Genomic DNA, 12,968 nt, shown 5'->3' with positions numbered 1-12,968 from the left:
TCTTGAACAATTCTTGGTAGGCCTATAGGTATAGTTAAGTAAAAACATAGAAAAGTTCGAAAAGTAGGGCTCATACTGAGAGCAGCGGGCATTACTGTTTATAGCCACTGAACGGGCAGTGCCATTATCCTGACTGGTCAAAACGCAATAAACATAGATCCATTTCAAACCATATGTTTTATCTTTTTTTAATTTATTTTTTTAATCAGGAAAAGGAGAGAAACTTCCAGACAAAAGGGCTGAGTAATACTACAGGAAATAGAGTGGCAGATTGCCAACACTGCCTTCCCTGACGTTCAAACACACACACATCTGAATGAATAATACTAATGTCGTCTTCAAGTTGTGGGAGTTAGGAGAAAACATACCATAAACTTTAGATGATGGATCTCTAACACCTTTGAGCTAAACTACATTATATTTCAAGATTATTTGGAGCGATGTTTTTTTTTAACTGACTGCACTAGAACAAAAACGTAATCACTCAAAGCAAGAATAAATACATTACATATTGTACCGGGGCTAGTAGATCCTTCATTGAAGTTAATTTTTAAATGCAGAGGAAATGTATTTGTGTACAGCATTTATTTCCAACCCTAAATTAGTCTGATGTAGCATTATGGTGGGATAGACTTCCCATGGGGATTCATAGTAACGTATAAATGAAAGATACAGAAAATGGTAGATACTTCTGCATACCAAACTATACCCTTTCTAAAAGACCGCAGATTTTTCTGTATAACCATCTATACACTGTAGCCTTCACAAATGTTTATCCAGAATGTTTTTCAGAAAACCAGATTAATCTTTATGCATTTACCTTTAATAACCACATTATGGAGGAAACTACCTAGAGCAAGTCTCCTTTTTAAAAAAGCTTGAAATGTCACTTGGGAGTGAATTTAACTCCACCCCTGGAAATATACAGTACTTCAAGATTACAGTAAACTCAAATAATTAATGGCCTTTTGGAACTTTTTCCCCATGAAACTAAGTGCTTTTTTTTTTTTTTTACAGATCACATTCTTGCCTGCTGATGTAAAAGGTTCTTATCTCAACTTCATTCCTTTACCCTCCAGCAGGGAAAAAAAAAAGCATGACTGGTTTTCTTATCCGAAAGTGCCCCCTTGTGGCTACCAAAAGTAGCATTTGTAGAAAATGGAAAACAAAACCGGTTCACAGTGCAGGGTTGTTGGGTTGAAACCCATTTGGGGCAGTGTTAACTCGGTACATTACACTTACCTCAGAACTTCTATATTACCAGTTCCACTTCTCCACAACTGCAAACATTAAAGTTGTCAAGAAAATCATTTCTTGTAAAATAAGCCTCTTGTTGAAAGTAAGATAAAAGTATACACACACACACTTTAGAATTCCGCTATCTTCTACTAGTCATGACACAAATATACAAGATATTTAGCACTGACCTACAAAAGGAATGTTAGTTAGATTGTGTGTGTGTGGGCCTTCTGGACAGTATAAATGCTTATTCAATCTGTAGTAGTTTAGGCCCTGTTTTAGCTGCAAAGGTGCATCCTGCTAATGTGTGTGCATGTCTGCACTGGTTTCAGTACTAGGTGCTCTCGTGTAACACTGGAATAACCAGTTTGCTCAAAACAAAACCAAAAGGAGACAGTTCTAAGACATGATTTTATTACCACAGCATTTGTTTGGCTTTCAGTCTGAACATAAAAATCTCCAATGAGTATCAGATCAACCAGAACAAAGCAGTAGTTATTTGTACAAAAGAGTAATATAATGTATACTGAACATAAAAAAATAAATGAACAAAAAAAGAAAAAAAAAAAAAAAAGAAAAAAAGTGAAGGGGGCAAAGGAGACCTTCCACATAAAGGCTGAGAGGTTTTCAGAATTGTAGCGTTCTGCCCGTGCAGAAAAAAGAAAACCCCACAAACACAAGCAATCTACCAAGAACAAAACAAGTAGTGAGTGGGGCTGTCCATAAGAAGGACGTTACATTCTAGGATTCCAGCCGCTGAGCTGGCCACAGGGATTGGGCACTTTTAAATCACTAGTGTAAACTAGATTCTCGCACTGTCAGTCCAACAGTAAGACCTTTAATCCAATCATAACCTGTGAGAAAAGCAAATTAAGAGAATATCATCAAACCCAACCCAGCATGTCGAAGTACAATCACAAGTTGTCATTTTGAAGTTGTTCAGGCAAAGATAGTTCCTTTAATGCAGGCCAAACAAGTTCAGGTACTGCTCTAAAATAATAAACTGACTGGAATCATTGCAAAAAGTAAAACAAATTTGATCATAAGAGCATTGTCAGCTATTTGTCAATTTGAAGATGTATACACATTCTGTCAACCTGTTGAGCTTTTTCTGTTTGACTTGGAGGAAATATTTGCAGTCAACCATCAGCAACCTCTAATAATAACAGTAATAATCATATGTAGATGACAAAGTCCAACCTATGGCAAGGCTGCTAAATCCTATGACCAGTCTCATTTTTCTCCATGTGCTGGTGCTTTGTTTATTTATTTGATTGACCCCCACTGCTCTCTGTCCAGGGAGGCTGAAAGATCTGAAGAATGCTGATAATATGTGGTCCTAAATCATGGATGTTAGTCAGCATTTTCTATCCACTAGTTTCTTTGTCAAATAGCCCATGGGAGGGGAAAAAAAAAAAAAAAGGGAGATCACTGATCAGGTTTATGGTTTACATGAGCTTAGAATTAAATGTACAAACTTAAGTCGATGAATTTGCACTCATTTTAAAAAATATATATATATTAAAAAAAAAATAATAATTAAAAAAAAAATCACCCTGATATACTTTAAATTAGCCAATAGTCTATAAGTGTTCTGTACTAGTGACACAACTAACCCTTGCACTTCAGGGAAGACAATAGGCAGGTGATTTGCCATAATACAGGAACACAAAGTCTAAACTGTCTCCATAATAATCAGACATGCTCACAGAACAAAATCACTTAAGCCTATCTGAACCAAAAACCATATCTTCAGAGACCTTAGCTAAAAAAAACTAACTAAAAACACGCCACCATTTTATTCATGCATCTTTCCTCCTACACTGGCTTTTGGCCAAGGAACATAAGTATACAAGTGTCAGCTGCCATTATAAACTTTAAGCTGAAAAAAAGGGATTGCCTGTTTCTTGTTCTTGCACCTCATGAACCCATTTATAAGGGACCACAAACATTCAAGTGTACTTGTATATTGCTAACAGAAGAAGTGGAGGAGGAAATGATGGCCAAATCCAACCACTACAACCCTTCCTTTAGCACCATAACAGCAGAAAATACTGCACTGAAGTAAGCAACCAGACTTAACTCTGCCACCTGGTGGCTGGATTCTGAGTCGACGTGAAAGCTGCGATTCCCTCCAGTATGCTATGACTGCAAAAAGCGGGAAAGGGTTTGGAATTGAGCCAGTGTGTCGGGGCTGACCTGGCATTGTTGTGCGTTATTGCGGCCTGGGAAGGTTAAATATTCATAACCTTGTGGTAACGTTTAATGCAGCGCTAACTCCACCCCCTGCCTCCACTACAGATTCTGAGCCAGAAAAGCAAAGCTTTCAATTACTTTTATAAAACCATAAGAACAAGTATAATGTCCCTGAAAATGCTGATCAGATACTTCCAAGCTCGATGACAAACAAAATAGGTTGAAAAGAATACTATGACAGAAAATCTTTAATAAAAAAGAAAAGCACATTCCAAGAGTTCATAAGAGCCAAAGCAAAAACAAGCAACAGGCTGAGTGGACGTGACTCGTCCATTGGAGCCTCATCATTGCATCTTATATTGTCATTTTGCTGTTGAAAAACTAAGTGCAAATGTGACCTTTGGAAGTGGGCAGGAAGAGGCGGGCTAGAACATGCTCATGGCTTGCTATCCCACCTCTCCGTTCAGGCCCTATCGAGAGCGCACATGCACACACCCACACAATCACACACACAACCACACCTCAAAGCACAAAAGCTCACTCAAGTGAAATAATTGAACAGGCCTTACAATGAAAACGACATGAGAAAGAAATGGCCAAGGAAATGCTGGGCTACTATTACAAACACCAGAAAGCTGAAGCCTGGCTAACTGTGTCTTCTCTCACTAAAACAGAATGTGAGATCAGAGCATCAGGACATGTCACTGACCATCCTTAAGTATATATACACATTCTGTTTCATCTAAGGAAAAAAAAAAACAAAAAACAAACAAAAAAACAAACACACTTCCCTTTAGCCTAGCAGGGAGCAAGCTCCCACCTGGCTTATAGAACAGCTCATTCACAAACATGCCCTGGCATCAAAGCAGTCTAAAAGAGAACATGTACATGTATGACTGGCAAGTTTCTTTCCGAGTAGGAGAACTAGCCTCTCTCCATACAGAGAATGAGCAGGCACCTGCTGGATCCTGGCTTCAGTACCACTCTTTCTCTGTCTCACTCACACACACCCCCCACTGCTGTAGATTAAGAGGCACTGTTAACGCATAACAGGAAAAGACAAAAGAAATGAAAGCTCTAGGAAGGTTCAAGAAAGGTAAACAGACCACACATACAATATATCTCCCAACTACACACACATGCACACAGTGAACACACTAACATTCCCTTGCTTATTGCAGCAATAATAAGAGGGTTTATTTGGATAAGTAACACCTGGATGCCATATTTGGGTGACACCTGATATCTGACGCCCTGAGATATTGAGAACATAGACTATGTTTGTGTGTGTGTAAAATGGGGGATAACAGTAGTTTGGTTGCTTTTCTGCATCCTTTCCCAAACTAAGGAGAGAACTGGGATACTAAAAAACAAGTCAAAAGATAATATGAATAAAGAGACAGATCTCACTGGCAGATGGCTCTCCCTCTGCATCTCTCCCTTTCTCTAATGAGGTAGAGAGGGCTGGCTGGCCAGCAGAACCTATTCCCCCACCCCAATACTATCCCCTGATGGAGGGGAGAGAGAGAGAGAGAGAGAGAGAGAGAGAGAGAGAGAGAGAGAGAGAGAGAGAGAGAGAGAGAGAGAGAGAGAGACAGACAGACAGAGACAGAGACAACACATCAGCGAAAACAGAAACGGTAACAGGCATAAGCACCTAATACGAGTGCAGTGCACACACACACACTAGCCAGCAGGCGGCTTCTCTCGCCTGCCACACTGCCACCAGGCAGCACAGGCGGCATCTCTGGGGACGACCGTGAGGCTCTGGGCGGAGCCTCTGTTGCTGTGACTATGTCGCTTGGCTGGAGAGCATTGGCACCGTCAGGCTGATTGCTAGACAAGGACGACGTACCAGGCTCACCCGCTACCGGCCGCCTGCGAATCTCTGGAGGAGCACTATAAGAGGGAAACCCCCCCCCACAGAAACAGAACAACAGATGAGTGAGACTCACATCTTGTTTGTTATCTTTGCCAACATGTACACAATTAGCCATGTGCAGTGTTGCACACTACATAATGCGTTCCAAAAAAGTTAACATGCACTATGTAACTTACTATCAAGGCAGTGGCAGAGAATAAGAAACCCATTATTGGCACATTTTAGCTACAGAATTGCTCTCGCCTTGAGATTTCCTATATACAATTTATACAGCTGATGCACAGATACAGTTTTAGTAGCAGTAGTAGTAGTAGTAGTAGTAGTAGTCGTAGGGGTGTGTGTGTGTGTGTGTGTGTGTGTGTGTGTGTGTATATATATATATGGTTCTGCATGTTACCTGTGTGTGCGAATATCATTGCTCTCCTGAATCAGCTCATGGAAAAAACGTATTGTGGGCTCTAACTTTACAGAGTCACCCATGCCGTTGTGGGGACCTTTTGGGGGTTGCGGCCTAGGTGGGGGAGTGAAGTCTGGTGGAGGGTGTTCCTCATTCGATAACTCCTTCCATGACTCCTTAACATCCCATGCAGATGAGCAAAACCATGACATGTCACTATGTTATTAAGCCATCTCAATTAATGCCAAAACTAAAAATATTTTTTTTACATTTTGGCACTCAAATACATTCACAAAAGAAATTACAGTTACAAATTAATTTTAACACGCATATTGTACATATGAACTTTGCTTACCATTTCAGGTGTGTCTCACCTGGACAGATGTGTCTCCCATGATGTACTTTGCTCCCTCAATAACGGCGAGGTAGGAGAATCGGAGCTGGTCTGCCGTTTGGATCAGACCCATCCGGTACCGCCTCATGTCCAGCAGAACATCCTTGATTCGGACAGATGATGGGTCTTTCCGTAGAGACATCTCCACATGCAGAGGAAGAATTAATCTTAAACCATCAATGGGTAGCTTCTTAGTAGGCATACGAGTGGATTTTGAATTACTGACAGGATCGGATTCAATCAAGGGATTAAACCTAAACTAACAGCCAAAATCCAATCTAGAGGGAATTGGTTTTTCTTCAAACCTTTAGGCCAGACTGAATTCTCAGCCCTCTGCATATATGAGACCTCACTCTAAACAAAGCATTAACACACTCTGGTAGTTTGAGAACAGATATGCAAACATGCTACAACAGTATGCCTAAGTGCATGCTATTTTTACTGCTGTTTTGCTGCCTCATTGGGTAAGACATCATGTTCTTTCTCACTATAAAAAAAGTGCAGATGCTCTGACAGAAAAGAGAAGAAAAAGATCAGAAAACACCATATCTCGGTGATCCAAGAAATTTCCTGAGAATGAATGACTTAAAGTATAAAATTGAAATAAAACAGAAGAAAGAACAAAAGTAGGGAAACAAACATTTTTAAAAGTCAGATAAAAAAATTATAGGTGCTCTCACCAGCAGGAGGCAGGTGTCTACAAGGCAGAAGGTTCCCGAGCGGCCGATGCCGGCGCTGCAGTGGACTATCACAGGGCCCTGGTCTGAACTGAGGCAGCCCGACTCACGCACCTTAAACAAGAAGTTCAAAAAGGATGCCGGAGACTCTGGCACGCCGAAGTCAGGCCAGGTTGTGTAGTGAAAATGAAGAATCTCCCTGGTTTCCTGAGTCTGGAAACACACAATCGCGCAGAGTTTACAACTCTCAAGTATATGCAGGACCAAGACCTGGATCCCTCTGGTCGTTACAATACAGCCATTAGCCAAAACACAAAGACAATGAGGAGAATGTGCTCCCTCACCGTTAGATTCTCCAGCTCCAGCTGCCTTACTGTGTAATATGACTTCACATCCTCTGAAACCAGCATCAGCTTGAAGTTTGTGTCCTCAAACATGGCTTCGCGCTCCTCTCTCTGAGGCCAGTACTGTGCACACTTCACCTGAGCCAGCAAAATACACAGCAGCATGAGGTCAGCAGGAGGTCAGCATGAGCTCCACAACCCAGGGGGCCACCTCACCTAGCCAGGTGTCAGCTTCTGCTAACAAATCTGTTCCAGGGCAGTGGTATCTCAGTAGTTAAGTTACTGGACTAGTAATCAGAAGGTTGCCAGTTTAAGCCGACCACCACCAAGCTGCCACTGCTGGGCCCCTGCGCAAGACCCTTAAACCTCAATTGCTCAAGATGTATTCAGTCATAATTGTAAGTCGCTTTGGACAAACGCGTCAGCTAAATTCCATAAATGTAAATGTTCCACAGCACTACAAACCTGTTGGAAAAAACAAACAAAAACACATAAAACATTCTTGTACTGCATCACCCTGACAAGGCCATCAATCAGTACACCCATTCAGGGCATTCAGAGGCTTCACAAGGATGGTATGTACACATTTAATAAAGCATTTATCACACAGCATGATCATCACCATCCCATAGGTAGACATTTACTTACCAGCAGCTACCAAACTCACAGCATTAGCTGTTTAGAGGAGGCCGATGATTAGCACCAGCAGGTGTTATGGTTGATTAACCTGCTGAGTCCAACTAAAAGGAGCAGGTGAAGGGGAGGAAGATAGGGGCACTCACCGAGCCTTTTTCAATAACACGGTTCAACATGACAACCCCACGAGTCCTCTGTTCCCAGACCATTTCCCAGAAATGGCCACATGTGTTAGGTAAAGGACCCTGCAGGGAGAGGGAGACAAACAGATCAAGTACTGAAAAAACTCCTATAAAGTGGAAGGATGCTTTAAAACAATGGTGAGAATCACCACTGAGGCAGAACATTCGAACAGGCTTGATGGGTATTTGGTAGAACTTACTGAATGCCAGTCAATTGGCCTCTCGCCTTTGGGAGAGAGGGACCTTTTTTCCAAATAAATAATCATGATGGAAAATGTCCTTTTCCTTTATTCACATTGGCTGTGTACAATCAGAATGTCTCTACTCTATTCCACTATGAAAACATACTAAATTGAAATTTATCCTGAGACTTGCGGTGACTGAGACCACTGAGACAATTGTTTACATAATTAAGTTTATTAATTTACTCATTAATGCTATTAAATTGCTAATGGAAATTCCAACAGTCAAACCTGGCAGCTAGCTCCGATGTCCAGAACCAGCCAGAACCAAGCAGATATGTGACCTTGGTGATGTGTGGGATTCTACGTAAGGGTGAACCCCCCCCCCAGCTGAACACAAAGTAAAAGGCACGTTCAGGCGCGTCTTTTCGTTTCGCACAATGTGGGGACGAGCAGCTCTGAGAGTGAGGAGCTCTTGATTCTGACGCACTCTCGGGTATTTCACAACATGCTCCAGACAGGCCAGGAAGCGTCAACGGCGTGAAATAAACATCTGAAACTTCCTGCACTTTCTGCGAAGCAGTCATTAACCTCCCACACAGGGCTTGCACCAGAACCATCAATGTCATCCACATCATTACTCAACTGAATAATACCAGTTCATATAAATCAGCCATAAAGTATTAGGAGAAGATTAAACCAAATATTATGATGCTGATTGCCATTTTTGAGGAACAGACTACATGTCTGCTAATCATTGGATCTTTAATCTATTAAACTCCAACCTTATTTTTTAGTTATTTAATCTTAAAGGATGTTACTCAATAACCACTTTGAATTTTTAATGAAACTAATATGAAAGACATGTTAGGTACAAGAGTGAGGAATGAGTCTAGAACGAGCAGTGGTTCCTTGGCATGTAAAAGGTGCGAAGGATGAGAAGAATGTTTGGACAGTTTCATATTTATTTATATTAATAGTACTGCAGTTTTATGGATCTCTCCCATTTACTAAGAATAGGCAGATGCACAGATTCCTTTGAATATTGTCATCGAGACCTGCACATTTGATCCTATATATCCTCTCAATATTATAGCCCCATACTCTAAGTCCCATATCAGACATTCATCCCCATTAAAGGAGAAAAGCTACTTCATATCTATAACTCAATTTGAGAGTTTCCGATATTGAAGCTGTATTTAAAAATAACTTCTGATATTATAAGCTAAACAAGGCACACTGTGCATAATTTAGATGCCAGGATGGGTGCCAATATTTTAATTGAACTCAGCAAACCACAAAACCGATAACTCATGTAAGCAGATCTGATGTTCAAAATGTGAATGGCCAACATTTTTGTTTTTTGGCTGGCATAAAGTCGCTGTTGGTTGGCTGTCACTTTTTCATTACTACCATTTTTTCGTTTTGCATTATTAGGTCACAAAAGAAAGAAATGGGAAAAGGAAAATGAGAATCCATTATTTAAATGCATTTTACCATTAAATAGTCTATAACTTTCATTGGAATAAAAAAATAAAAAATAAAAAAAAAACTTAAAAAAAACTTTTCTGCCTTCAAATTAAATGTTAGGATAAATATGACAAATCTTTTTGATGTAAGTACACTTTCAACAAAATTTGGAAAACAAACTTCCAGGATCAACTGCTTAAAAAGTAACCAAAATTAGAAGTGTAAATGTTATATGGATTGAAATACTCTGGTCCTTTAATCTTCCCTTCCCACTTATTAAATGTCCTGCTATGAAGCCTCCGATTCCTGTGCTGTACCTTGTCTTGCCTCCTACTTTGGCTCATGTCCATGTACTGAGATCACCATCCAGCCTGAGACCATCTCTATACATTTTACACTGCTTGGCAAAGCTGCTGTGAAGTCAGAGCAGGATCTGTACCATTCCACAGAACAACAAGTCCTAAGCTCCACAATAGGCATCTAATGAGGCAGCCATGGGTAAAACTATGCTCCCAGAGGATTAGCATCTTTTGAAGGAATGCATGAATGATGTACAATGCTGAGAGGTGTACGGTGAGAGGTTGAGAATTTGCTGAGGTACTTCAGTAACATGCCCATGTTCCTCTGAGACATTCCCAGAGTGAGAGAGAATTCTACGGAAAGCATGAAGAATTTCATGGGAGGGTCATTGGGCCTAAGCCCTTGTCTTCTAACCTGAGTGAGAATGTAACTTCTCTGTGCTTCCTCCATGGAGATCAGACTGGCATTGATGTAGTCATTGCTGGCCAGCTGAAGATGAATCCGGCTATGGTCGACTAGTAGGGGTGGGGGGAGGGGAGGCGAGAGAGGGAGAGAAAGAAAGTCACATAAAGTGGCATACAGTGACAGTCATGCAGGTGCAGCTGAGGAGAAATTCCCAGGGGTATCAGTGGTAACAAATATTATAAGGCTTTTTTCAGGTCCTTTTCTCAGTTCCACCAATAGAAAGAACACGTGTTCCTGATATTAGTTTAGCAAAAATAGCCTCAGGCTAGAGATAGCAGTGGCTTTTGTTTATATAAGTGATGGTTGTTGCACTCAAAACTCAAACCAAAAAAAAGAAAAAAAAAAGAAAAAAAGAAAAAGAGATGGGGAATAGAGAAAGCACAAGAGAGAAAAAAAAAGAGGAAACCACAGCAGCACTGCTCTCTATAGACACTACGATGATGAAGAGAAGAGGGGGACACAAATATGGCATTGTTAGTGCTAAATAACTCCAGTGCCTAGATAATGTATCTTTTTATGAACCCTTCACTGAATCGCTGAACTCCATGATAAGTGATATTTTAACTCCTCTTATTTTGGGAGTCACAACAAGATGCGTTATGGCGTTACTCTCAGATACACACAAACCAATTTATCAATCATCTTACAACACTGATCAAGTATCAGCTCTCTCATTAGTACATTATCCATATCAAATTTATATGGTTACAGATCAGTGTACTTATTCCAAGACATTTTGGTCCTGAGTTGCATGCATAATTGAACACTTGATAAAAATAAAATAAAATAAACAAAAAAACACATTAAGCATGTTTAATAATGGACTCTGTAGAACAGGACAGCTTTCACCCATATCTTTTGAAATAAAAAAATGAATAGTCTCTAAAATACACACATACATGGGCTGACATCTCTGTAGCGATTGCGGATTCTGTTCTCTGGAAGCCTGGCAATCTTGCAGGGCAGTTCACTTGATTGTTGTCTGATTTCCTAGGGACAAACAAATATGTATTACACCAGTTACAGAGGACAATGAAAAATGCCTTCCAGATAAATAGATCAAAACCTACTTAATTTTGCACAGACTGTGTTACTAATTACTAGCTAGTTTTCCCATTCAGAACATGTATGTGTGTATATGCAGAAGTACCTCTACCCTTTGCTTCTTTATCACTTTATCTCTATTTAAATTGATTTAGGTTGTACTTTACTCAACCATACATTGCTGTCTGTGGGGAAGCATTTGATGTTTCGTCAATTATCACCTGCCACATACACCGATTAGCACAACGTCAAAGAGATGAGATGGTCTCCACAAGTTTTTTCTTGAATTTTAATTAGATGCGCCAGCGCAATAACACATTAATATAGCTAGACATTCTCATTAGCTGAAGACTCTCTTTAGCTAGAATGACAGGCGTGTCAAATGAGCGGTCAGTGGTCTCGGTTTTAAATTGGAAAAGGAAAAACACAAGATTGGTCAATATCCACTTTACCAGAAACGTCCTTGTCGGACAATTTTACTTTCCCTTACTAAATTACCTAAAGCTATGCTAGCTAGCAGCTTCAGAAAGAACATGTCTGTCTTAAGAGATGAGTAGGGTCAGTCAATAGTCAAGCCATTAATAAGACAAATAACCGCATGCGATTACGACAGACTAAAGTTTATCAAATCTCGAAATCATACAAGTAATCCCGTAATGCAATATAACTTCTATTATAAAGCTTGCTAACAAATGTTGGACAAGTCAGTCCGCCGGCTGGAATAGCTACCTAGCCGTTATATAGGTAGCTAACTAGCTAGCCTTCATAGAACTGCCTCAGCCAGCTTCGCTAGCCATCACCCCAGCTAGCGTTAGCTGCCTGCTAGCCAGCGTAGCTCTCCAGCCTCAATCATCTCACATTAACAAGTCAAACCTTACTGATGTAGCCAAGTGTCAGTGCGATAAAAGCAAATAAAACAAACGAAACGAGGTCAAATTTACACACGGGACAGCGGCTCAGATTTCGCCAGCTTGTCGGCTAGGTTATTTCACAGTATTCGCCATCTTAGCTAACTAAAATAACACTTATGAGTGTAATATTTATTTGCCTGCTAGCTTCATACCTGGTAAATGGCGTTCCAGTTCCCGGATTCATCAATTTCCCGAAACTCGGCTTCCATTGCCGTGTTTTAGTACCCCGCTCCCCTGCTACCGATCGACGACTCCCTGTACAATACGCACAACCGAACAGGAAACTGGCGTCAAATCACATAGACCACACAGGTTCCGAAAGTCTTAATGTATTTGCTGAGTGAATATATTAATTTTTTTAATGTTGCTGTTGTCTCTTTGCCTGTTCTTACCGGAAACACGCTGCACGTTCCTCCCGTGCTACCGCACTGCTCTTCTCCCCCAAGATCGACTGAACTTTACCAATCAAAGGACGAAGGCGGCAGAGGTCGCAAACGAAAACCCCAATCACCACACAGTGCTGGGGCGGAGAGCGCAAGTGTTAAAATAAATGATTTCTGGGTTGTGTAGTATTTTAATTTTTATGTCTCAGTTTGAGATGTAGAGAATAGAAAAATATATTTAGAAATTGTGAAAAGATTGTGTGAAA

At 40.5% G+C, this 12,968-nt stretch overlaps 1 protein-coding gene across 3 annotated transcripts; it reads right to left on the bottom strand.

Moving 5' to 3' along the window:
• Positions 1-1,636: 1,636 nt before the first annotated feature.
• ptpn1 (protein tyrosine phosphatase non-receptor type 1) lies at positions 1,637-12,833 on the bottom strand. Of its 3 annotated transcripts, none has more exons than XM_027001354.2 (10): positions 12,712-12,833; positions 12,472-12,574; positions 11,260-11,354; positions 10,314-10,414; positions 7,912-8,010; positions 7,130-7,267; positions 6,789-6,998; positions 6,089-6,250; positions 5,715-5,890; positions 1,637-5,334 (listed from the first exon to the last, which is right to left on the bottom strand). In XM_027001354.2, the coding sequence occupies exons 2-10, from the start codon at positions 12,501-12,503 to the stop codon at positions 5,058-5,060; spliced, it is 1,290 nt and encodes a 429-aa protein (XP_026857155.2). In that variant the 5' UTR covers positions 12,504-12,574; positions 12,712-12,833; the 3' UTR covers positions 1,637-5,057. The 3 variants fall into 3 exon arrangements, with proteins under 3 accessions (XP_026857155.2, XP_026857154.2, XP_026857157.1); XM_027001353.2 differs by having other exon boundaries at positions 11,264-11,354; positions 12,712-12,830; XM_027001356.2 differs by lacking the exon at positions 5,715-5,890 and having other exon boundaries at positions 5,204-5,334; positions 11,264-11,354; positions 12,712-12,830.
• Between the last annotated feature and the right edge of the window lie 135 nt (positions 12,834-12,968).

Source organism: Electrophorus electricus, chromosome 23 (assembly GCF_013358815.1).
Source record: "Electrophorus electricus isolate fEleEle1 chromosome 23, fEleEle1.pri, whole genome shotgun sequence".
Taxonomy (NCBI): domain Eukaryota; kingdom Metazoa; phylum Chordata; class Actinopteri; order Gymnotiformes; family Gymnotidae; genus Electrophorus; species Electrophorus electricus.
The sequence above is the reverse complement of the archived record's forward strand: the minus strand, read 5'-3'. Positions and strand labels throughout refer to the sequence as shown.

Coding starts and splice junctions, on each gene's coding strand:
- ptpn1 (XM_027001353.2), bottom strand. CDS start 12,528: ATGGAAGCCGAGTTTCGGGAAATTGATGAATCCGGGAACTGGAACGCC. Junction 10,415..11,263: donor CTACAGAGATGTCAGCCCAT/GTATGTGTGTAT, acceptor CACCCCTACTAG/TCGACCATAGCCGGATTCAT. Junction 6,999..7,129: donor TGGAGCTGGAGAATCTAACG/GTGAGGGAGCAC, acceptor GTGTGTTTCCAG/ACTCAGGAAACCAGGGAGAT.